This window comes from Bactrocera tryoni, chromosome 5, assembly GCF_016617805.1.
Source record: "Bactrocera tryoni isolate S06 chromosome 5, CSIRO_BtryS06_freeze2, whole genome shotgun sequence".
NCBI lineage: Eukaryota > Metazoa > Arthropoda > Insecta > Diptera > Tephritidae > Bactrocera > Bactrocera tryoni.
Genome location: NC_052503.1, coordinates 48260576 through 48284156, shown reverse-complemented (window position 1 = coordinate 48284156; position 23581 = coordinate 48260576). Strand labels below are relative to the sequence as shown.

Sequence of the window (23581 nt, the reverse complement as noted above, 5' to 3'; positions counted from 1 at the left end):
ATGCTAACAAAAAGTATAAATATATGTATTTCTTGAAAATTGTTGCTACCAAGTAATGTAATAATAGTTTTGCTCACTCAACAGTTGCTTGTAGCACCTAAAACTAATCGAGATAGATAAAGATTAATATATAAAAAATCGAGATGGCAATTCTAGTTCAATCTGATTCTTGTTGAAACTTTGTGCTAATAGTGTCTTTAAAATTTGCCATCTCAAGTCGAAAAATTCTCTAAATTGGACCTTAACTGTTCAATCCAAATACAGAAGATGCAGTGCCTAGCTGACTTTTCACTTAAAATATATTTCAACGTGGGAGTTATACCATTGCTGTTCGGAGAGAATTCTTTCTTAATAAGTATGTATGTATGTATGTCTAAAATTGGTTTCTGAATACTTCCCTTAGCCCAATACAAAGATTTTCGAAATTCTGACTGACTTTAAATTTTATACAACATTTTCCAATGGGAGTAATGTGATTTCTTTCAAACCAAAAAAAAAAGTACAATCGTTACAATTTAGTTCTGTTTAATAATATCATTCAAATGGCCTCCACGACTTCTTTTGCTGGAACAAATTCGATTTACCCAATTTTCGAGTACTTTTTCCACTAAATAATTGTATGTTATATAGCACATTCGGTACTGACTTCTAAAGCTTGAACTCTGGTTTATTGTCATAGACCAATGACTTCAAATGACCCCACAAGAAGCAGTCTAATAGCCTTGACAGACGGCAGCGTTAATCCGGATTAACTGCGCACTTAATCAGATCCAAATTTGTAGGTGACAGACGGCAGCTATGCGAGTTTGAAACTCTCATAAACAGCTCATTGTCCTTTTTATACTATTTTTTACCAATTTTTACCAAACCATTTTTTATTACAAAAGCATATCAACACATTATTTTTAAAACTGCATCATAACATAGAAGTTTTATTGATATTATATTGAGAATTTGATAAACAGCTGTCAGGGTTGCTTGTATTTCATTCACAATAGATGAAAATTGGCCATTTTAACAATGTTGCCAACGAAAATCTCACAAACTCCCTAAAATTTTGAGAGTTATTTTTGGATTCAGCAACGGAGTTAGCTGTGGTAACTCCTGAATTAATCCCGAAAAATGCAATTAATCTGGTTTAACGCTGCCGTCTGTCAATGCTATAATGGTGTTAAATCAGAACTTCTTGGAGGCCATTAAATGCCACAATTTCTTGAAATTATCGTATTTCCAAACTTTTCTCGCAATAATTCCGTTTTTGCACGTGCTGTGTAGCATGGAGCCTCGTCTTGTTGAAACCAGATATTGTCAGGATCAACATACCGACCGATGATTCCACCAGATCTGAAACCACACCAAACTGTCAATTTAGAAAACAGAAATTCTTTGTACAACAAAGATTTTTGCTGACCTGTTGGAGACACTTCTATTATTGTGCACTTAGCCGTACTTATCTATGTAAAAACAGAATAAGTAATTTGCTAAAAATATTGCCAATTCACTGATTATACGATATCAACGATATCAAATGCGATAGCAAAATGCGAGCGATTGCTTACACACAATATAGACTTTCTTTGCGAAAATGATATCATATAAAAATACATAAAGCCATTTACTTTTACTGAGGGATAGTGGGTAATTGCGTACATATTGAAGCCTTAAACGAATTCTGAATATTTCTGTATTTCGAACCTCATATAAGTCCAACAAAAATGGAGATTGCGCGAATTTGACAAGAAACGTAACTTTGTAACTTTTATATAGTAACTTTTGTTCTTATACAGAAAATGCCTTCCATTTCATGAACTGAATTTATTTTTATTCACTTTAAGTGTCCATACTGAATTTCAAAATATATATTTTTAAAATTAAAAATTATTTCATACTCATCAACTGTGGGAATTCTCAAGTTTTTTTCGTCTTTATTCAAGTATTGTATGTATGTATATGTATATGAATGTAGCCATACTTACATACTATATTCTATCAAATCGCACTTTCATAATGGAAAAAATTTTTTACTAAAAATAACAAAAGTCGGCACTTGAAAATGTGCTTAATTGATATTGAGAAATATGGACGAAAGCAGAATTTATTTCGAGCACATATGGCCAAAAATTGTTTGCGAATAAACAAACTTGGCAATGAACTCATTTTGGAAAATAAATAGTTTTGTTGCTGGCCGTGTGTGTAAATATGTAAGTAAAACAATGCCAATATGGACATTGTAATAAAATTTAAATGCATTTCTAGTTGAAAAAAATTTTATTTTAAATTTTTTTAGTTAAAATAATTTTCAAAATTAAAAATAAATAATTCAATTATTGAAATTTTATTAACTAACAATTATTATTACTTTATTTTTCACTTTTGTCTTTAGTGTCGTTAGATGCTGACATACTACCACATGTAATCACGGTATTACGTACTTAGAACTTTATCAAATATAATAATAGTTGTTGGCAATAAAAAATATAAATACTAAATTTTACTTTTTTTCTCCCTATTACAGGATCAGTATGAAAATATATCGTCACAGACGAACAAAGGCATAGAATTCCTTGAAAAATATTGCAGTTTCATACAAGATCGTCTGGCGATAGAAAAAGAATATGCAACCAAATTGCGGTAAGTTAACTTCTATCAGAATATATACATATATTCTGAAAATAATAAGACAGGGACACATACACATGTTAAAAAAGAAGAATAATGCAACAAGGTCTGGCTACCTGAACTGAAAATTGTCGTATTCAAGGAGCTTATAGCTATAGCTAATTAAACAAGTAGAAACTGATAAATCCAATAATAGTTATTTATATTGCCCTCATGGAATAAATCAAACCACTCGCAAGTGAAAAACTGTCTAGGAGGGCTTTAAATTAAAACAGTGGTTTTGTTTTTTCTTGAGTGCCTACCGGCCACGACCCTACCCCACGATGCTTAAAAGCACATAGATCAAAACAAATACGGCTTGCCTTTTGCAAGTATTATTGTTTCCAATTGATTAGGTGAGAGGGACTCTTTTTTCCACCTTGGTTGGGTTCGAGACCGACCTAAAACCTCTGCCGTGCTGTGGGTCCGGCATCCGGCCACAGTGCGACCCCACTGAACTGAATTTTCAATTCTACTTACCTTTAGGTTTAAACACAAGCCACCACGAATCACTCAAATGGCCAAATCCAATGAGCAGATTGGAACGAACTCCAAGGGATAACTGCTCCCCGTGATACCAGAAGTAAGCCTCCGGTCAGATCTTATAGCTTTTGCTACTGCTAGTGGAGCACCCATCAAACTCAATGACTGGTGACAGTTGCCGATTGAACTTCAAATGTGTTTTCATTAGAAGGAAGCTGAGTATTATAGCACTATTACTGACAAGACTATGTTGCCTGCTGGGGGAGGTTTTATATTACAGTCAGTTCTTTATATCTCTAGGTAAACCCATATACTGAAATATACTAAACTGAATCTTAGTAGATCATCATTACCACTATTACCGCAAATATTTGTTATCTTTCAGGGTTTGAGAGAAAAAAGTTATTTTAATTCTTTGATCTGGAGATTAATGCCGCTGAAAAGAATAAAATCTAAGGTTATACACTACAACAGTTACACGTTTCAAATATACTGACACTACAGCATTTTGACCCTATTGAATCATGGTTACTTAGGAATTTAGGTAAAAGGTAAAGTGCCGTAACAGCTGAATTCGATATTACTCGAAGTTCCAGTAATGTTTTTTAGATTTTTTCTTATGGTGAAGTGGTAGTAATAACCATCACGAGTGAGATATTCAAAGAAGGATGACATTACATGGGGTTCCTTAGGACAATTGCAGGGCTCTCGAAAAGTTTCAAGATCCGACGTGTTCGAGCCAAATTTCAAGAGCTGCCATTTCATCCAGAAAAATCAACGGTGCGGTTTGTGGGCCGTTGGTGGTTTGTATTTCTTCAATAATGATGCCGATGAGAACGTAACCGAGATCATGTTATAATGCACCGTTAGACTTTTTCTTGTAGGGGGGTATGTAAAGTCTAAAGTCTATGCGGAGAATCCCGCTTCGATTCAGGCCTTTGAGAAAAACATCACGAGCGTCATTCGCCAGTTATCAGGCGAAATGCTCGAACGAGTCATCGGAATTTGGACTTAATGGACGTACCACCTGACACATAGCCGCGGCCAATATTTCAAACAGTTACTTTTCGAAAAAAAAAAAAATTTCGTTCGAACGAAAATAAACATTCCCCATTAACTTTGAAGTTTTTGGGTTTTTTCTTTGAAAAAGTAGGGAACCTCGAAATTGATCATGTTTTCCATATGTAATAGAGTTCTCACTGGATTGCTTTAGTTTTGTGGCCATTTACACAGTTGCAGTTTCCCTCATCCCAATGACTGATCTAGTCATTATTCTCTAATATCGTTTAGTTCTTAATTTCTTATGTTTTTTTTCGAGATCACTGTCTCTTTTAGGGGAAGTACTTACTTTAGTTTCACGAGATGGCGAGTAACGCAATGAACAATCAATGAAGATTCTAAGCATAATCACAGGCCGGCTTACTCTGATTGCGTCTAATTAAGAGTTCAATACATATACCATATTCAATCTCTATCTCAAATTGACTTTTCTACTGCTGTGAGTCACTCAATCCTTCAAAAACTTCATTAAAATTTAGTACACACGACTAAAGAGAGGTTATCTTAAAGGTATATACATATGTATATACACTATCTTAAAGGTATATACATATGTATATACACTATAATTAAATCTCTAAGAAATACCTCAAAGTTAAATAAGTAAACAAGCAGATTTTTTGAGCGCTGCTATTTGAAAACTGTGTGACGGTCAGCACACTTAAATTTATTTGTCCTCGTGATTTTCCGATTAATTTTGTGACACTATTGACCAAAACATTTGTGACCACACCAAGCATGGCTTGAATTTTATTTGCCGTCCATTCCACGCCGTGCCTCTTAGTAGAGCCGGTAAGTTTAGCAAACTGCAAAGGCTATACAACAAATTAGCAGAAATAAAACAAATCATTTAACATGTTTGGCACATAAATTCACTTTATTTTCTACGCTGTCAATGTTGCAGAAAAAATAAATAAAATAATTGAATATTTTTAAGACACCCAGTTAGGCGGTTATGGGTGGAAGAGCCGCAAATGTGTTAATGTGCCGCGGCGAGTTGCTTGAATGCCGCGCCCATTTTCTACAGCACATAATCCGAAGTTTGCAATAACAACTAGTAATAAAATAAATTTGAAAAAAAAATCACAAATAACAGCTGTGGCAGCCACATTCCTTTGCGTTGCTTAGCAGACACCTGGATGGCTCGAGTGGTTGGCACCGAACATGTTTTCTTACTTCGTTTTGACGAAAATATTTAATTTTTAAAATATTTTTTATTATATTCTTGCAACATTTGGCAATCGGATAAATTAATTTCCTGTCAATATTTCTATAATTTTTTCTATTACTACGTAGGTTGCTGTATATATTTCTGGCCTAATAATGTAAATAGGCATATTTATCAACGAAAATGTTTTTTTTTTATTTTTATTTTAATTTTTTTTTGTCGATTGCTGTTTTGTTTCGGGCTCATACGCATATATCCATGATTCGTCACCTGTGACGATCTTATAAACGTCTTTTGAAGCACCGCGATCGTATTTTTTCAGCATTTCTTTACACCAATCCCCACGAGTCTTTTTTTGACCGATTGTCAAATTGTGCGGGATCCAACGAGAACAAACCTTTTTTACGGCCACGTGTTCATGCAATATCGAATGTATGCTGGTGGGAGAAATGCATAGGCATGCCTCTATCTGAAGGTATGTTACATGACGGTCTTGCATTATCAGTTCACGTACGGCGTCGATGTTTTCTGGCACAACGGCTGCTTTGGACGACCTTCACGGAATTCGTCTTTTGAGCGAGCGTCGGCCACGATTGAATTCGTTGTACCAGTTTTTCACAGTGCTATAGGATGTTGCTTCATAGCCATACAAAGGTTTTAGTTCATCAATGCACTCTTGTCGTGATAATCCACATCGAAAGTTGTCAAAAATGATTGCACGAAAATATTCACGAGTTAATTCCATTTTTTGGCCAAGATGAATTTTTTAATTCCCTGTAAATAAAACAATTCACGATTGAATGACAAAACGTTCTGAGTGATGTTATGCTAAAAAATGTCAAACTTTCCTACACTAAGTGTTGCCCTAGGCCAGAATATATATAGCAGCCCTCGTATAATTTGATTTGGATGACTTTCAAGAAATTCGTCTTGAAGTCATCTAAGTTATCAATTAGATTCACCATAATTTCGATAAAGACTGGTCTATGATAAAGCGTAATTCTAAAATGTTTTATTAAGTTCATTGATGTCCTTTTGCCTTGAGTTAATCCACGTCGAAAGTGGCGAAAAATAATCGCGAATTGAAAATGTTCGCAACTGATGAATATTTTAAGTAACTGTAAACAACGCAAATATCGCTCGTATGTCAAAACGTTCTGAGTATGTATAAAATCAAAAATGTCAAATTTTACGATAATGTTGTGAGTTGGCAGATTGCCGGCTGTCAAGTCCCGAAATATTAAAAACAACCTACGTAAGTGCAACCACTGATTTTCATCTCTTCGACTAAGTTTTAAGGAGGTATGCGTTTTGAAGTGCAATGGTTAAAAGAAAATAGTACGAATGTTGCTTTTCGTATGAGTTGGTAATAGAAATGCGCTGCGATCCATAAATTTATCTTATAACGAATTCTGCCTAGGCAAATTTTTCCAAGAAAAGAATCTAAGTTAGTGTGATATATGTATATAAGATTTTTTAATCTTTTTTTCGTTGATGAGATATTTGCACGAAATTCGGCATGAATTATAGTCCATGTCAACGGTATAATTTTAGAATAAATCATTCAGTTTGAACCACTGTCGCATGGAGCTGCATATCAGGCTGATCGATGGAAATTAAGCCGTTATATGGAAAACCTTTTTATTTGTGAAAAGTATGTTATAGTTTACACATATAATTTTCTTAAGCAACGGTACAATACTTAAAGAAATTTTAAAGATCAGACCACCATATTATATAGCTGTCATAGAAACCGAATGAACAAACTTAAGTTCTTGTATGAAAAACTTTTTTATTTGAAAGTATATCCTTACGAAATTTGGCACAGATTATTATACATGGCAGTGTTACAATATACGAAGAAATCGTTCAGATCGGATCACTATAACATATAGCTGCCATACAAACCGACCGATCGAAATCAAGTTCTTATATGAAAAAGTTTTTTATTTGATATAATATCTTCACGAAACTTGGCACACACTATTTTCTTAGGTGACGGTCTATTATCTGTAGAAATTTTTAAGGTCGGACCACTATATCATATAGCTATCATAGAAACTGAACGATAAAAATCAATTTCTTGTATGGAAAACTATTTCTCTTTTATGAGGTATATATCACGAAACTTGGCACACACTATTTTCTTAGGCGACGCTCTATTATCTGTAGAAATTTTTAAGATCGGACTACTATATCATATAGCTGTCATAGAAACTGAATGAACAAACTCAAGTTCTTGTATGAAAAACTTTTTTATTTGAAAGTATATCCTTACGAAATTTGGCACAAATTATTATACATGGCAGTGTTACAATATCTGAAGAAATCGGTCTGATCGGATCACTATAACATATAGCTACCATACAAACCGACCGATCGAAATCAAGTTCTTGTGTATTTTTGTTTTTGTGTTGTGTTTTTATTATTAAAATCTTGTAATCGAAAAAATGTTTTTTTTCAAAAATTTTATTATTATTGTTTTTAATAAATTAAAATTTTTTGTCAATTCTAAATTAATTTGTAATTTTCCAAATTTTATTATAAACTATTTGAATATTTACGTGGGCACTGAAGTTTTTGCTTTCGTAATTCTTTCTCTTGGTATTTAAATCTTCGTTTGTTTATTTATTTATTATCGCAGATGAACATTCCAAACGTATATAACCCCTCCATTAAGTCCACTTATTTAGCAATTATTCTTGCGCAATAACGCAACCGATTATAAAATAAATACACTTGGCGATGGTATCAATTGAAATGCTCTGTCAATAGAGCCGAGCAACAATTCAACGAATGGCGAGTGGCACCAAAGAAGAAATCGCAAGTATTTATTTCGCATTCACATTAAAAACAAAAACAAAAACAAAACCAAAAATAGTAATAAAAGTAAAAAGCAAGCGAGCTCATGGCTCAACAGCCAAGATCGCCAAAATTGGTGGCGGCTCACCATGTTGAACCAAGCAACCTCTCATATATATTTGTACATATGTATGTATGTTTGTTTTTTCCTACATATCACTCTACACCGTTAAGCTGAAACGATCGATCCAGCGATCGGCTATTGAGACGCCAAATCAATGCGCGCTTTGCGGTGGTCCAAGCGAAGTCAAAGCCAAGCCAACGCTTACATACTTAGACACAGCGCCACACATGTGCAAAAAAAAAGAAATATTTATATTGTAGTTATATCCGAAATATATATTTGCCTCATTTATCTTATTTGCGCTGCTGCAAAAGCAAAAGTCTGAATCAAATGACGACAGTGGACTTGAAGGTCAGCGGCAAGAGATTAATTTGGCCTCACACACCCATACATATGCACTTACATATGCTTGATTTTGGTGCTCCACGCTCAGCGCTTGGCGTGCGGCGTTTGGAATGGTGCAGCTGCCAGCTTTTCCACTTACCGCTACTTGCTTGACTTTTAACCGTTTCGGTATTGAAAAATCTCATTAGTTTTTATTCGCGCTTGAGAATGCAATGAGTAATTAAATGATTGCCTTACAAACTCACAAGAAAAAAATTCACCTCATAATTGGGTGAATTGTGGTAATAAGTAATTGTTGTTTTTGTTGTAAAGTGAGTCGGCTTTATTTGCGGTACAGCCGTGCGGTAGAGGAAGAGCTTTGATATTTATTTTATTACCTCGTATATCTTTAGAAATAAAATAATCGACCTCAGTAAGGCTCAACCTTAGAAAATAGATTATGTTTTTAATTATGCTTTCAATTACTCGAGTCAAGATTTTCAGCGAGATGCCGATTTTCAGTCGAACTCAACTCTGAAAGCTACTATCTGGCTGACTAAATAGCGCCATGTGTTTTGTAGGCAGACCTTACCTTCAAAAAACACTTGAATAAATATATGTGACCAGGTCTACGAAAAGGGAGCTAACGTGCGAAAACTAGTTTTCTGGGAAACAGCTGTTAAAATAAACAACTCGTTTCGTCATTTCTCGTTATCTCATAAACTATTTTTGACACCTAAGCCCCCTTTCCGTAGACCAGGTCACATATTGGTTATAGTCGAGTTTACAACAGCGCGCCAGTCATTCTTCCCTTTTGCTGTTTGGCGCCAACTTTAGAATCCAAATGTATGTTCTTTTCCACCTGTTCTTTCCAACGAACTGGCGGTCTTTCTCTTCCACTGCTTCACTCGGTGGATACTGCGTCGAATACTCTTAGAGCTGAAGTGTTTTCATCCATTCGGGCGACATAACCTAGCCAGCGTAGACGCTGTCTCTTAATTCGCTGAACTATGTCAATGTCGTCGTATTTCTCATACAGGTCATCGTTCCGTCGACAGCGGTATTCGCCATTGCCAATGCGCTAAAGACCATAAATCTTCCGCAGAACCTTTCTCTCGAAAACTCGTAACGCTGACTCATCAAGCGTTGTCATCGTCCATGTCTCTACACCGTATAGCAGAAAGGCGATGATGAGTGACTTGTAGAGTTTGGTCTTTCTTCATCGAGAGAGAACTGTACTTTTCAATTGCGAAAGTAATATTTAGGATAACTTCTGAAACTGGGTCTGTAGTTGTTATTTTTACGGATGTATGGGAAAAGCAGAGTTTTGAAATATACAGGTGTAGTTAAACTGCAATAGTAACCGTGGTGGTTTTTATAGCGGCAAGAAACATTCCTCAAATAAGTTTTTGAATCTTGGCAAGTTAATTGTCTTTCGGGTTACGTAGACCGACTAACGTGGAAACGAATAATAAATCTTGGACATAAATCTTGATTGGCTGAATATAAATTTCGATCTATTCTAGTTGGGTAGGGCCCTACATACGCTCAAGAGCCATAAGGACCTGGCATATTCTACTCTGATTTACTTGTAACCAGTTTCTGGTAGCGTTTGTTTTCTGAAGTGACGCTGCTAAACCTTATAAGCTATAAGATTTTCCAATCTGCCCGGCAATTGGTGGATTTCATCCCAGAAGAACTGCCGCGGCAACGGCAACCAAGGATGAATCAAGTCAGTTAGTTTTTGACACCACGTTCTGTTGTGAACCGTATTCCAATTAGAGCGTTCTGCATCATACTGAACAAGTCAGAAGAGCGAAGGTGAGGCAAAATGTCCCTGCTTGAATTTGATGAGTTGTTGTTAGGGAAGCCCGTTTGCAGAAGCTCATAATACAGCCCGTCTAATTCCACAAAATACATTGCCGTCACTGATATTCGGCTTTGCCGTTGATTTGTCTGGTTGACCAGGTTTCACAAATGATTTGATTTTGGGTTATCGTAATGTATAATATTTCATTACCAGTCAGAAACCGCCGTAAGCGACTTAATTTGTAGAGTTCAAGCGCCGTTTCTGATCTGCAAAATCCCTTTCTACGTCGTTTGGCTTCAATTCATATGACTCTCGAATTGATGGATTTGAATTTATCCGGCCGCTTTTAAAACTTTTGAAATCGCTGTTTGGGTGATTCAGCCCTTCTTATGTTTGTCAACAATTGTTATAGTATAATCCTTCCAGTTGCTCATCTTCAATTTTTTTTTGGCCGTACAGGACGTTCTTCGTTTTCCAAGCAAAAAGTACGACTTTTCAGATGAGAAAACCATTTTTAGCATGCTCGCATAGCTAGAGAATTTTCACATATGGTCAGGTTAGGTTAGGTTAAGCGGTTGATCCTAACAGGGATCGCACTCGGACAGCTTTGAACGTCGGTCCTTTGTAAAATCTAAAATTAATTTATAATAGATCATAAGGCCTTTACAAATCGACAAAGTGCTTTGAGCGTATCACAAATTTGTTGAGACAGATAATGACTTCTGGCTCGACGAAGGTAAGACTGCCGAGTTGTTTCGACCTCAGCATAGGCTGGAAAATGACGGTGAATGTGCCAGCGTGTTTCAACTTCACTCTCCTCCATACAGCTTTGACAACTAGCGTTTGACAAGATTTTAAGCCTTGTCGCATGAATGCCTATTGCACGGTGTCCAGTAAGTATCCTCGATTGAACTTCGCTAAGAGCAAGTCGTTCAGTAGATCTCCTGTGTTCTGCTCTAGACCAAAAGAATCTCGCAGGCGCATGGGAGTGCTTCGTCGAATAGCATCTGTTAGGCGCACGCCACTCCATGGGCCCAGTACTAGCATGCGAGACGTCAAAGAGGGTCCAACCTGGTCCCATTCCCAGTGTTCTTAATCTAACCCTGTTTTTCTTTCTTTGAATGGCCGTCTATTAGAATAGTTGGTATCGTCCGTTCGACTCGCTGAGCATTGAAGACATAAGTGTATATAAAGATGTAATCTATCTCTTCCCTTACACTCTCCGAAAATAACATGAGTATAAACTATCTTCTGAATATCATACTTAATGACATCATGTGGTTAATAATTTGTAAAGTGATCAAGTTGTGGTTTGAAGTACTAAAACAACAACAACAACAAGCACAAAATATCATCCTACAACCCAACCTCCTTTGCCTACCAAAGCAACCCAATTTGAAATTGAGCGCGAAAATTAGAACTTACCCGCTTGCTCTCCTCAACATAAGCCCTAGTTCCTAGTTGATACTAGCAAACTGTCTTCTGGGGTGATGTAAACACGGAAAGTCATAAAAAAGCAAAATGCAATCAAAACAAACGCCAATAACTGCTGACCGTATAAGTGACACCACAAATTCGTGGTTGCGATCACAACAACAAGTTGACGATGATGCTTTTTGTTGCGCTTATGTTGTTTGTTGTGTTGTGATGTCGAGACACTTATGAGTATTCGTATGTGGGCAAGTGTGTGTGTGCGTTGTGAAGTGAAACCCCAGCATAATCATATTACAGCACCTCGACGACTAAAATGGCGCACGTGTGGCGCTGTGGAGGGAAATGTGGAAAACTACTATAGTTTGTGGCGCTGACGGGGAGGCCACACAAACAAATTTATGTTACATGATTGGTGTCGCATGTGCGAAGTGTGTCCGACACGCAACACACACCTACGAGGGTGCATTTATGTAATGATCTAGCATAGAATGCGAGTTCAATGGGGACGCACGACACCCCTATGCTAAGTGTCCGATTGTCAGTAGGCGCTAAAGTAAAATAAGCTAACTAATTTTCCTAAGTGAGCCGTTATTTGGTTTGTGCGCCGAGTTACTACTGCCTTATTTACCTAGTTTTTAATTAACTGTGTCGGCTTAGCGCACCTCTTTGAAGAGAAGTAGTGTGGATTGTGAGGAAAACTCAAAAAAGTCTATTGAAACGGTTGTTTGCAATACTTAAAATCGAAATAATATGAGTTTATGTGAAAAACGGCACACAAAGGCTCGTAATTCTTTATATTAGGGATATGAGGTTTACACCAAAGTCTAGACCAATTTCACTCCAACTCATCGCTGAACTACACAATTTTTGAGATAAGTTTTCCATATAGTTTCAATAAAATATCACGCATTTTGACCAACCTGAACGACTTAAATACAGGTGGAAAGACGGAAATCAGTTTATGGCGTATTTTGTGGGTAGAGAAAAGTTTGCATTAATTTTTACATTGCTCAGGTATACTTGAGAACATATTTTTTGAAGTAATAGAATAGAAGAAATAGACTGTCGCAAAAGAAACAGAACTTTTTAAATATAACTGTTTCTGGTGGCGCCACCTATTGGTGGGTATATGAAATAAAAAGTTTGATCTCTTGTTGACATTTCGAAAAATTTTTAAGACAATTGGTTAACTACAATCGATGTTATCGATCAAAAAGTGACAGCAGCTTTTGGTCATCGGTCGTAAAATGCATTTTGAACAAAGAGCAAATATTAAATTTTGTTTTAAACTTGGGAAAACGTTTACTGAAACATTTCAAATGATGAAAAAAGTTTATGGTGATCAGTGCCTATCCCGTAGTAATGTGCATGAGTGGTTTAAGCGATTCCAAGAAGGTCGTGAGGACCTCTGTGACGATCAGAAATCGGTCGTCTTCAGAAGTCAAAAATAAAGACAATGCTGAATTGTTTTTACGATTTCGAGGGCATTGTACACCGAGAGTTCGTCCCACCTGGCCAAACGATTAATGCTGTATTTTACCTTGGTGTTATGAAGCGTCTTTTGTCACGCATTCGTCGTGCTCGACCACAATACCGTGAGGCAGGGTCCTGGCGCCTGTTGCACGATAATGCGCCGTGTCATCGGTCGACGCTTGTCACTGATTTTTTGACAAAAAACTCCATATTAACCATTAATCACTCATCCTACTCATCTGATCTGGCACCCTGTGATTTGTACCTATTTGGAAAACTTCATTTGCCCATGAAAGGACACTGGTTTCAGGACATTTCAGCTATCCAAAAAGCGACGACCGATATTCTCAAGAGCATTCCGAAAAATGACCTTAAACACTCATTTGAAATGCTAATTGACCGGGCTAAACGCTGTATGGAAGCACAAGGAAACTACTTTGAATATTAAAATATTTCTTTTTAAAAATATTATTTTTTTGTTGGTTTTTTTTTTTTTTTTAACAGTCCTGTTTCTTTTGCGACAGACCTTGTATATAATAATACTCATTTACTGACATATTCGGCATAGAACTTGTTATAATAACGAAAATCGATATACATAAGTAGTATATGGGAGTTGGGGGTAGTATTGACTCGATTTTATTGGTTTTAACCGAGACTACACAAACTAGTAAAATGCTCGCAGAGTTTCATCAAAGTTCCTCACATACAATCACGAATCATATGGATGCTCGAAAATCCTGATAATTGTTATGTGGGGACACTGTTATGAGTAAAACACGCTCTCTTAATTTTATTAAGATAACTTACATATTTGCCGATCTTTATATTCGTTATTTGAGGACTCAGGTATGTAAGTATTGCTCGATTTAACCCATTTTTGATACACAGAGTTACTATTATCAGGACCGATATTTTTGGCAAGAAGTCAGTTATAGTCTGTGGGGTACCCATTTTCGGTATCTACTGGCTTGAACAGTTCATGTTCGATAGATGGCATACTTCAAAGACACTATTCGTGCAAAGTTATAATTCGCTATATTATTGGTTTCATGGGTTGTATACCGGAGAGTGAAAGAATCAAATGGAATTTAAAATTGTGATTTATGGGAAGTAGGCGTTGTTGTAGATTGATTTCCTCCATTTTCACAGTGTGACATAGGAATGTTAAATCTAATGAATTTGGTTAAAACCGGTCGAGCAGGTCCCGAGATATGTGATTTCACATAAAAACGGGCGTTTCCATAATTTTTCCTTTAATGGAAAAATTCTCACCTCAAAATATCAGATTTTTTTAAGTTGGTGGGCTTATTGATACTTTCTGAGTTATTGAAAATATATCCTAATTTTCTCAGAAGATGCCAAAAAGACTTCGAATTTCTTTTACGTTTTAATATTGTGATGGGCTTCTGGACAGGCCTAATCTTAAAGAAATTGAGCAGAAATATTTTCTTAAACATATATTTGTTAAATGTCAAAAGCAGATATTATTGAACCGGACCACGCCTTAAAAATAAAGCATGAATTACCAATTTATATAATACATACACATATATTGCTCGAAAAAATACGAATAGCTTCGCGCAAACGACGCATATCCCTGAAATAGTATTCCTTGTTGGCAGTTTGGCGGGTCGGAAGAAATTCGAAGCGCACCACACCTCGATAATCGAAGAAAACTGCCAACACAACTTTGATTTGACCTGCTTTGGCGTGGTCTTTTCGGCATCGGCTCACCTTTGCCACGTTATTCGGCCGATTGATCGCCTGTTTCCGGGTCGTAAGCATAGCTCCAAGATTCATCGCCACTAATGATACCTTTCGCGAGATTCTGGTAGCCGAAAGCATTGTTTCACAAACGTAACGCTGTTTTGCCGAACAATTTAGTGACTTTGGAACCAATCATGCTTTCACTTCTTTGACCCAAATAATCTTTCAAAGCGATTTCGATCCCTCCGATATTCCAACGATGCCAGTAAGATCACTGACTGTTAATCGTCGATTCTCAAGCACCAATTCCTTTATTTTATTGACGTGTTGATCATCAGTTGATGTTTATGGCAGTCCTGGCCCTCTACTTCTAACTTCGATTGCACCATTACCGATAATACCCTTCGGAGGTGCATTTCCTTTAGCAGAAATATGCATAAAATAAAGCTGAAATGTTACCTGATCAACGGTTTGCCTCCAACGGAAAACGTTTTGCTAGTTTTTTCTAGCCACGTGGTTTCGATCTTTCATGAAGAGGTATATATTGTTTTGGAGCGGTCAGTTTGTATGGAGATAGTAGCGTTGCCTTGAACAATAATTTACGACAAATTTCGTGAAAATATCTTAACAAATAAAGGAGTTTTCCATATAAGGATTTGATATTGATCCATCAGTGGTCCGATAACAGGTTTCGGTTGCTTTTTATAGAGAAAAGGAAAGGACTGTGCGAAAGTTTAGTTAGATATCTGAAAAATTGAAATAACAGTTCGCGAATATTAATCACTTCGAGTTTGTGCCTTTAACTTACTAGTTGCCTTGAGCCATCAGAGCTGAGGTTAAACAAGAAATACTCACGAGATAATCATGAGAAAAATTGGAAAAAGTTCACATAATCAAAAGATTTGTATGTTTGCGTGTGAAAAGCAGCAAGAAATAAAGTTTGTGGCGTAGATGAAATTAAAAAGAGAAAACGAAATCAGAGAAACAAAGAAAGAATATAAACGAACAAATTTCAAGTCAAGGTATCAAAGAGAAGTCAACAACACTAAGTAATTCGGAAATGCAGCAGTCGCTGAACTAAACGCCCGGTGGCAACACTGTGCAGTGCGCGTTATGCGTTACTTAGAAGCGCTGGCAATGAACGAACATCAGCGATTGACAGTCAACCGCCATTAGACGACCTGAGATCTTGCTAATGATGAAGACATTAAGATATAAAACTATAAATAAATAAAAATGTACCAGAAAACCGGAAAGTATAGCAAAGCGGTGGAGTTAGTCGTTGACTAGTTCGGCAGCCAGTACACGAATGCGCGACGTATTGACTAAGAGCGGCGTCAAACTTAGATTCTACGATGACAAAACGGTGAATATGGTGGCTCGATATTTCAACATTTCTTTTATGCATAAGTGCTTGGGAAAATCGCTTAATCAGCATCGACCATTGACAGCACGAACAGCTGATCAGCGCCGCTTCTGTTGATTTAAATTGTTGCAATGGATGCTGAAGATGTGCAGCAACATTAGAAGACGTGGGAAATTCAATAATAATTTCGACTGAAATCAAATTTATTTAAAATGAATGATTAATGGCGGATATAAGCATCCGCTTTTCAACAAAGACTTCCGCCAAATTATATTTTAAACATGCTCATAGGGTTGCCATATTTCGGATTTACAGTAAAGTTGCTCTGACAAGGTCTAAGATCGCGTGTTATTTGAAAATATTAAATTTTCCACAAAAATTTGAAATTCCACCAGTTTTCGGTATAATAGAAGTCCTCTGAATCACTACACTAGTATTTTGTAGACAAAACACAACTCTGAATTACACCCTTTATGCCACCAACACTTACAAACGAGCGCGCACGCCATGTAATGAAGCTTGAAATGAATCGTTTGACCAAAACTGAAATTTTTAATAATAACAGAGCGCGAAACCTTCACCGAATTTCGGTCTTATGGCAGTCGCGTCGGCGGCGGCAGCGGACGAAAATAGCGTTGTTGGTTGTGCATACACTTGGCCTAATTAAGTCCGCAAATATAATGTTAACCTGATACACACAGACACAAACGCTTTTTAATCATATTGTCCGCCATAAATTTCCGCACCTTGAAGCGCGCTGCCCGCTCACATTTCGGCTCACTATATAATGCACACCATTCGGGGTGACACATTTTGGGGTATTTAATTTGCGTTGTGTGCAGGTGGAAAAATGTTATATATGTACATATGTATATGTCTGGATTTATAAACCTAAAAGTTTGTGCAAAAAATAGAAAATGCATATCTGATTCACAGATACGGTTTAAGTGGTAAAAATATATGAGCCACGTTAGAAGAATTTTTCTTGCATATAATATAATAATATTATATAATAAAATATAACATATATGTATAAAAAAGAAATAACTAATATACAACTTATTAACGATATTAATTTTTTCGATGTTTTCGACGTCATTTCTCTACCAGACCAAATTTTAAGCAACTCTACAATTGTATTTCAGCCTACTTCTGTGGGCAAAAAATGGTATGACTTTTTACAAGGTCTGTCGCAAAAGAAACAGAACTTTTTAAATATAACTGTTTCTGGTGGCGCCACCTATTGGTGGGTATATGAAATAAAAAGTTTGATCTCTTGTTGACATTTCGAAAAATTTTTAAGACAATTGGATAACTACAATCGATGTTATCGATCAAAAAGTGGCAGCAGCTTTTGGTCATCGGTCGTAAAATGCAAATATTAAATTTTGTTTTAAACTTGGGAAAACGTTTACTGAAACATATCAAATGATGAAAAAAGTTTATGGTGATCAGTGCCTATCCCGTAGTAATGTGCATGAGTGGTTAAACCGATTCCAAGAAGGTCGTGAGGACCTCTGTGACGATCAGAAATCGGTCGTCTTCAGAAGTCAAAAATAAAGACAATGCTGATTTGTTTTTACGATTCCGAGGATATTGTACACCGAGAGTTCGTCCCACCTGGCCAAACGATTAATGCTGTGTTTTACTTTGGTGTTATGAAGCGTCTTTTGTCACGCATTCGTCGTGCTAGACCACAATACCGTGAGGCAGGGTACTGGCGCCTGTTGCACGATAATGCGCCGTGTCATCGGTCGACGCTTGTCACTGAATTTTTGAAAAAAAAACTCCATATTAACCATTAATCACTAACCCTACTCACCTGATCTGGCACCCTGTGATTTTTACCTATTTGGAAAACTTCATTTGCCCATGAAAAGACACTGGTTTCAGGACATTTCAGCTATTCAAAAGGGGACGACCGATATTCTCAAGAGCATTCCGAAAAATGACCTTAAACACTCATTTGAAATGCTAATTGACCGGGCTAAACGCAGTATCGAAGCACAAGGAAACTACTTTGAATAAAAAAATAAAACTTTTTTTTTTGTTTTTTTTTGTTTTTTTTTTTTTTAACAGTCCTTTTTCTTTTGCGACATACCTTGTATTTTAAATATCCCTCAAAAACCCATTTGTCGAAATATTTTTTTCTGTGTCAAATGTCACGTCAAAATAATCCCGTCAATGAAGTGTTTGCCTTGCCATTCGGCGATTTTTACGATGAGTGAAGTTATTCAACAAAGAAGTTCCAGTAAATTTTCTGTGCGGAATCCGTTTTCTGGTGCCGACACGATCGGAATGTTGGAAAAGGCCTTCGGTGATAATTGTTTGCCGAGAGCAAGTCTTTTTGATTGGTACAAATAATTGAAAGAGGGTCTCGTTGACGATGAACCACGTCCAGGACGGCCATCAACAACAACAGATGATCAACACGTCAATAAAATAAAAGAAAAACCAAAGCAGGTCAAAAATCAAGGCTATGTTGACAGTTTTCTTCGCCTATCGATGTGTGGTACGTTCCGTATTCATTCCGACTGGCCAAACTGTCCACAAGGAGTACTATTTGAGTGTCATCGTCGTTTGCGCGAAGCTCTTCGTGAAAAGAGTACAGAATTATGGGCCGACAACTTTTGGTTTTTGCACCACGATAATGCAACGTCGCATACTGCGTTCATTCTGCTTGAGTTCCTTGCCACATTTTTAAACAATATCGTGTTGCAACCACCGTATTCGCCTGATTTACTTCCGTGTGGCATGTGGCATTAAATGTGAATCGCGCATTGAAGGCTTTTCCTGGAATTGACTTAAATAACTGTTTCGAGGATTCGAAAAAACGTAAGCACAAGTGCATTTGGGCCAAGTGGGATTTATTTGAATTGGACGACATAGAGTTTGAAGAATAAATTAAGATTTTTGAAATTATGAACATAGTCTTACTATTTTTTGCTCATGGCAGTATATTATAAAACCTCGTGACTGAAAAAGGCAACAAAAATATTTCGCAAACCCCTAACAGCTAACTGAATTGATGTATAGAAAACCTCATCAGATTTGGCTAAAAAAAATTAGTATTCAAGTGAAATTTATGTAAAGATTTTTTTGATTATTTTCTACTTAATCAAAATTTTGAAATATTTTTTGCGGTTTTTAATTTTCAATTTTGTATTTAGAAGATGTTTTATTTTACTTTTTATTCCTAATAGTACTTGTAATTTTCCTTAAATCCCCCCAGTGAAATCCCAGCTTGTATTTATGAACATTTCTTACATATTTTATTGTAATATTTTTTTGAACTTGTTCACTACTTTTCTAAAGCAATTCACATTGAAAACATAATTTGCTCAATTAAAGTGTGATTTGTTCGCTGGCCGAATATGCAGCTAACAAGCCGCCGAAGCAGCCAGCTAAATAAACACGATCCATCAGCGCGAAGCATTCAGCATGCATTCGTTAATTCGTTCAGTTGCGCGGCTGCGCAGGTTTTCAATGCCTTCAACCGAATCATCCATCATTAAATATTTGAATGATTGAATAGGTGGATAGCTGGACGAATAGATGGATGAGTAGTTTGTTGACTGCTTCACTGCAAGTATGCGTGTTGTTGTTGTTACTACTTTCTTGCAAGCACACGCTATGCCGGTGTACAGTGGGTACCGGCGCTGATGCTCATCAAGCGCACCATTGGCGCCGCGCATGCGCATGCGCTTGCACTTGCAACGTGAGTAATGACTGCTTCGCGCTATATACATATATATTGTATATACAATATATAGATGTATGTATGTATATATATACATTTTATATATATGTATATAGATTCCGATGCTTTGCATATTCATACTAGAAAATTTAATGGGCATAATTTGCATGTATTAGCGCTGATCGCATAGCCCAGGCACATAATTAAGACATTAATATATGTATGTATGGTTGAATTTTATTAAAGAAAAATATTTTTTATTTAAATAAATTTAATTATATTCATTTGTATTTTCATAACTTTTCCTTTGCCGCAGCATTTAATTAATAATTTTCTCTTTTTCTTCACTTGCAGACGCTTGGCGAAGAGCTACCAGCCCAAAAAGCGGGAGGAGGAAGACAACGAGTAAGTATACCGTTTATGCGTTTAACATGTATTACTAACACATTTCTATATAAATAAATAATTATTTTAATTTGTTTGCAACGTTTGAGTTGGTTTTGCTGCGCGTCTCATTTTGTTGCATGAAAATGCAATTAACAGCACAAGCAACAACTACAGTTGCGTGCAACACTCAACAAGCGTTTATTCGTCTCTTTTCTTCATTTTCGTTTTCTTAAAAAGTAACAGCTTTTAAATTGTTTGGACTCGCGCTATTAGACGCCACAATGCCATGCACCAGTTGCATTGGCTAACCGCTTACTAACCAGATTCCATCCATCGATTTTACTTGTGATTTGTTACTTTGCTGATAATAACGTCAATTCATATGTATTTGTAATGTTGTTTGTAAATATTGCACTTACTTTGTACTAAATTTTTGTTGTGAGAAAAATACGCACATATTTGCACGCAGATTTAATTATCAAATAACTGCATTATTACGTAGGTTGCTATATATAATTCTGGCCTAATAATGTAAATGGGCATATTTATCAACGAAAATGGTTTTTTATATTTTTTTTTTATTTTTATTTTTATTTTTTTATTTTTTTTTTATTTTTATTTTATTTTTATTTTTTTATTTTTATATTTTTTTTTTTTTTTTATTTTTATTTTTTTAATTTTTTTTATTTTTTTTTTTTTGCCGATTGTTGCTTTTGTTTCGGGCTCATACGCATAGATCCATGATTCGTCACCTGTGACGATCTTATAAACGTCTTTTGAAGCACCGCGATCGTATTTTTTCAGCATTTATTTACACCAATCCACACGAGCCTTTTTTGAGCGATTGTCAAATTGTGCGGGATCCAACGAGAACAAACCTTTTTACGGCCAGGTGTTCATGCAATATCGAATGTATGGTGGAAGGAAGAAATGCATAGGCATGCCTCTATCTGAAGGTATGTTATGACGGTCTTGCATTATCAGTTCACGTGCGGCATCGATGTTTTCTGGCACAACGGCTGTTTTTGGACGACCTTCACGGAATTCATCTTGAGCGAGCGTCGGCCACGATTGAATTCGTTATACCAGTTTTTCACAGTGCTATAGGATGGTGCTTCATAGCCATACAAATATTTTAGTTCATCGACGCACTCTTGTCGTGATAATCCACGCCGAAAGTTGTGAAAAATGATCGCACTAAAATGTTCACGAGTTAATTCCATTTTTTGGCCGAGATGAATTTTTTAATTCCTTGTAAATAAAACAATTCACAATTAAATGACAAAACGTTCTGAGTGATGTTATGCTAAAAAATGTCAAACTTTCCAATGGAAATGTCAGATTGCACCTGGCAACACTTAGTGTTGCCTTAGGCCAGAATATACATATATAGCAGCCCTCGTATACCCTAAACCCTATATAACTTATATTTATATCAACCCGTCATGCGCCCACTTGTGGTCGAATATTCGACTTCTTCTTTTGCAAATTATTGGCCGCCAGCCAAGTTGTGCGTACTTTCCATAAATTATATAAAAGAATGAAAGACAGTTTATATTCACACTCACCTATACTTATACGTTTCGTTTCTTATAAATAAATTTAATTTTATGCAATATTATTTTCGGTTGCAAATTTTTACTTAATCCCCTGTGTATATATATGTACATATATGCATATCTTTTTACGGATGTTCTCAAACGCCTCAATACACGCAAATAAAACTCCTTATTGACCGTCTACCAATCCGGATCAAATTCATGATGCACCAAACCACGAATGCCGAAAAAAACAATGAGCATCACCTTGATTTTTTTACGGTTTTGGTATGGTTTTTTGGTTTCGGCTCGTTTTTTTTTCTCTCTATTCCGATGATTGCTGACTTGTTTGCATGTCAAACTCATAAACCCATGTCTCATCGGCAGTTGTAATGCTCTCCATAAATGTGGGATGGGAATTCGCACGATCAAGCATGTCCAAAGAGATCTATTTACAGTATTCTGTTTGGAAAAAATAATATTTTTTTAATATTTTCATCAGTTCAAGAGTTCGTCCAGAACGAGGAATGCCTTCAACGATCGCTCGACCGTTTTCAAAGGCTGTGTACCACGCATAGGCTTGTGTTTTTGATAAAACTGAATCAGTGTAAGCCTTTTCCATCATTCGAAGAGAGGACGACTTCGAAGATGGGCGTAATCGGACCACTGTCACACCAACAAAACGCTGCAAATCTAAAACTTATAAAGTGCCATAACTAAGCACTAAATTAATACATTCAACTGTAATTTAACACAGGGAACGCAGCAGCAAGAGGCATTTATGGACTAAAAAATTCTAAAAAGTGGGCATGGCCCCGCGCCTCCCTCCTAAACCATTAAAGCTACAACAACCAAATTTGCCTAGAACAAATATTATAAGAACTCCTACCGACTGTTTGAAAATTGATAAAATCGGATGATAACCCCGCCCACTACCCATAACATAACGGTACTATTAAAAGCTACTAAAATCGCGATAAATCAATAACCAAATACGCGAATTTTACCATCAAGCTGATATGATAGAGTTTTATTGGAATCGGTGTTAAAATTGGACGATGAGCGCGGCACCGCCCTCTCTTAGATAAAATCACATATCTCTGGACTCGCTCGACAGATTTCAAAAAAATCAGTATATAACATTCCTCTAAGATTATTACATTTATTATCCAAATCGAATCAAAACTGTTCAAGCTCCTAGGTATCTGTAGTTGATTTTTTAGCGAAAATATCGGTCAATGTGTGAGATATGTAATTGAAATTCATAGAGTCCTTTCCTGGCAATATTATAACTGTGTATCAAAAGTGGGCTGAATCAGGTTAATACTTGCCTGAGCCCCCATATACCTAAATAAAGATTTTCGAACTTCCGGTTGACTTTATACCGCATACATATGTACATATATATCGGCCAATATGTGATTTATCTTCATAAAATTGAGAGAGTGTGCTTTTTCTATAACGGTGCATCTTTGCGCTTGTTAATGGGCCGAAACGGGTGAAAACTTGCCTAACTATGCCCAAAAAATAAGGTGACATTGTATT

General features: G+C 36.3%; 1 protein-coding gene across 11 annotated transcripts in view; it reads left to right on the top strand.

Annotated features, from left to right (window-relative positions):
* Positions 1-23581, top strand: part of LOC120776863 (formin-binding protein 1-like) — a 164210-nt gene that overhangs the window by 119304 nt on the left and 21325 nt on the right. For all 11 annotated transcript variants that reach the window (XM_040107919.1, XM_040107916.1, XM_040107918.1 and 8 more), the window contains exons 3-4: positions 2516-2631; positions 20466-20516. In XM_040107919.1, coding sequence (XP_039963853.1) covers positions 2516-2631; positions 20466-20516 — 167 coding nt within the window. The remainder of the gene's footprint in view (positions 1-2515; positions 2632-20465; positions 20517-23581) is intronic.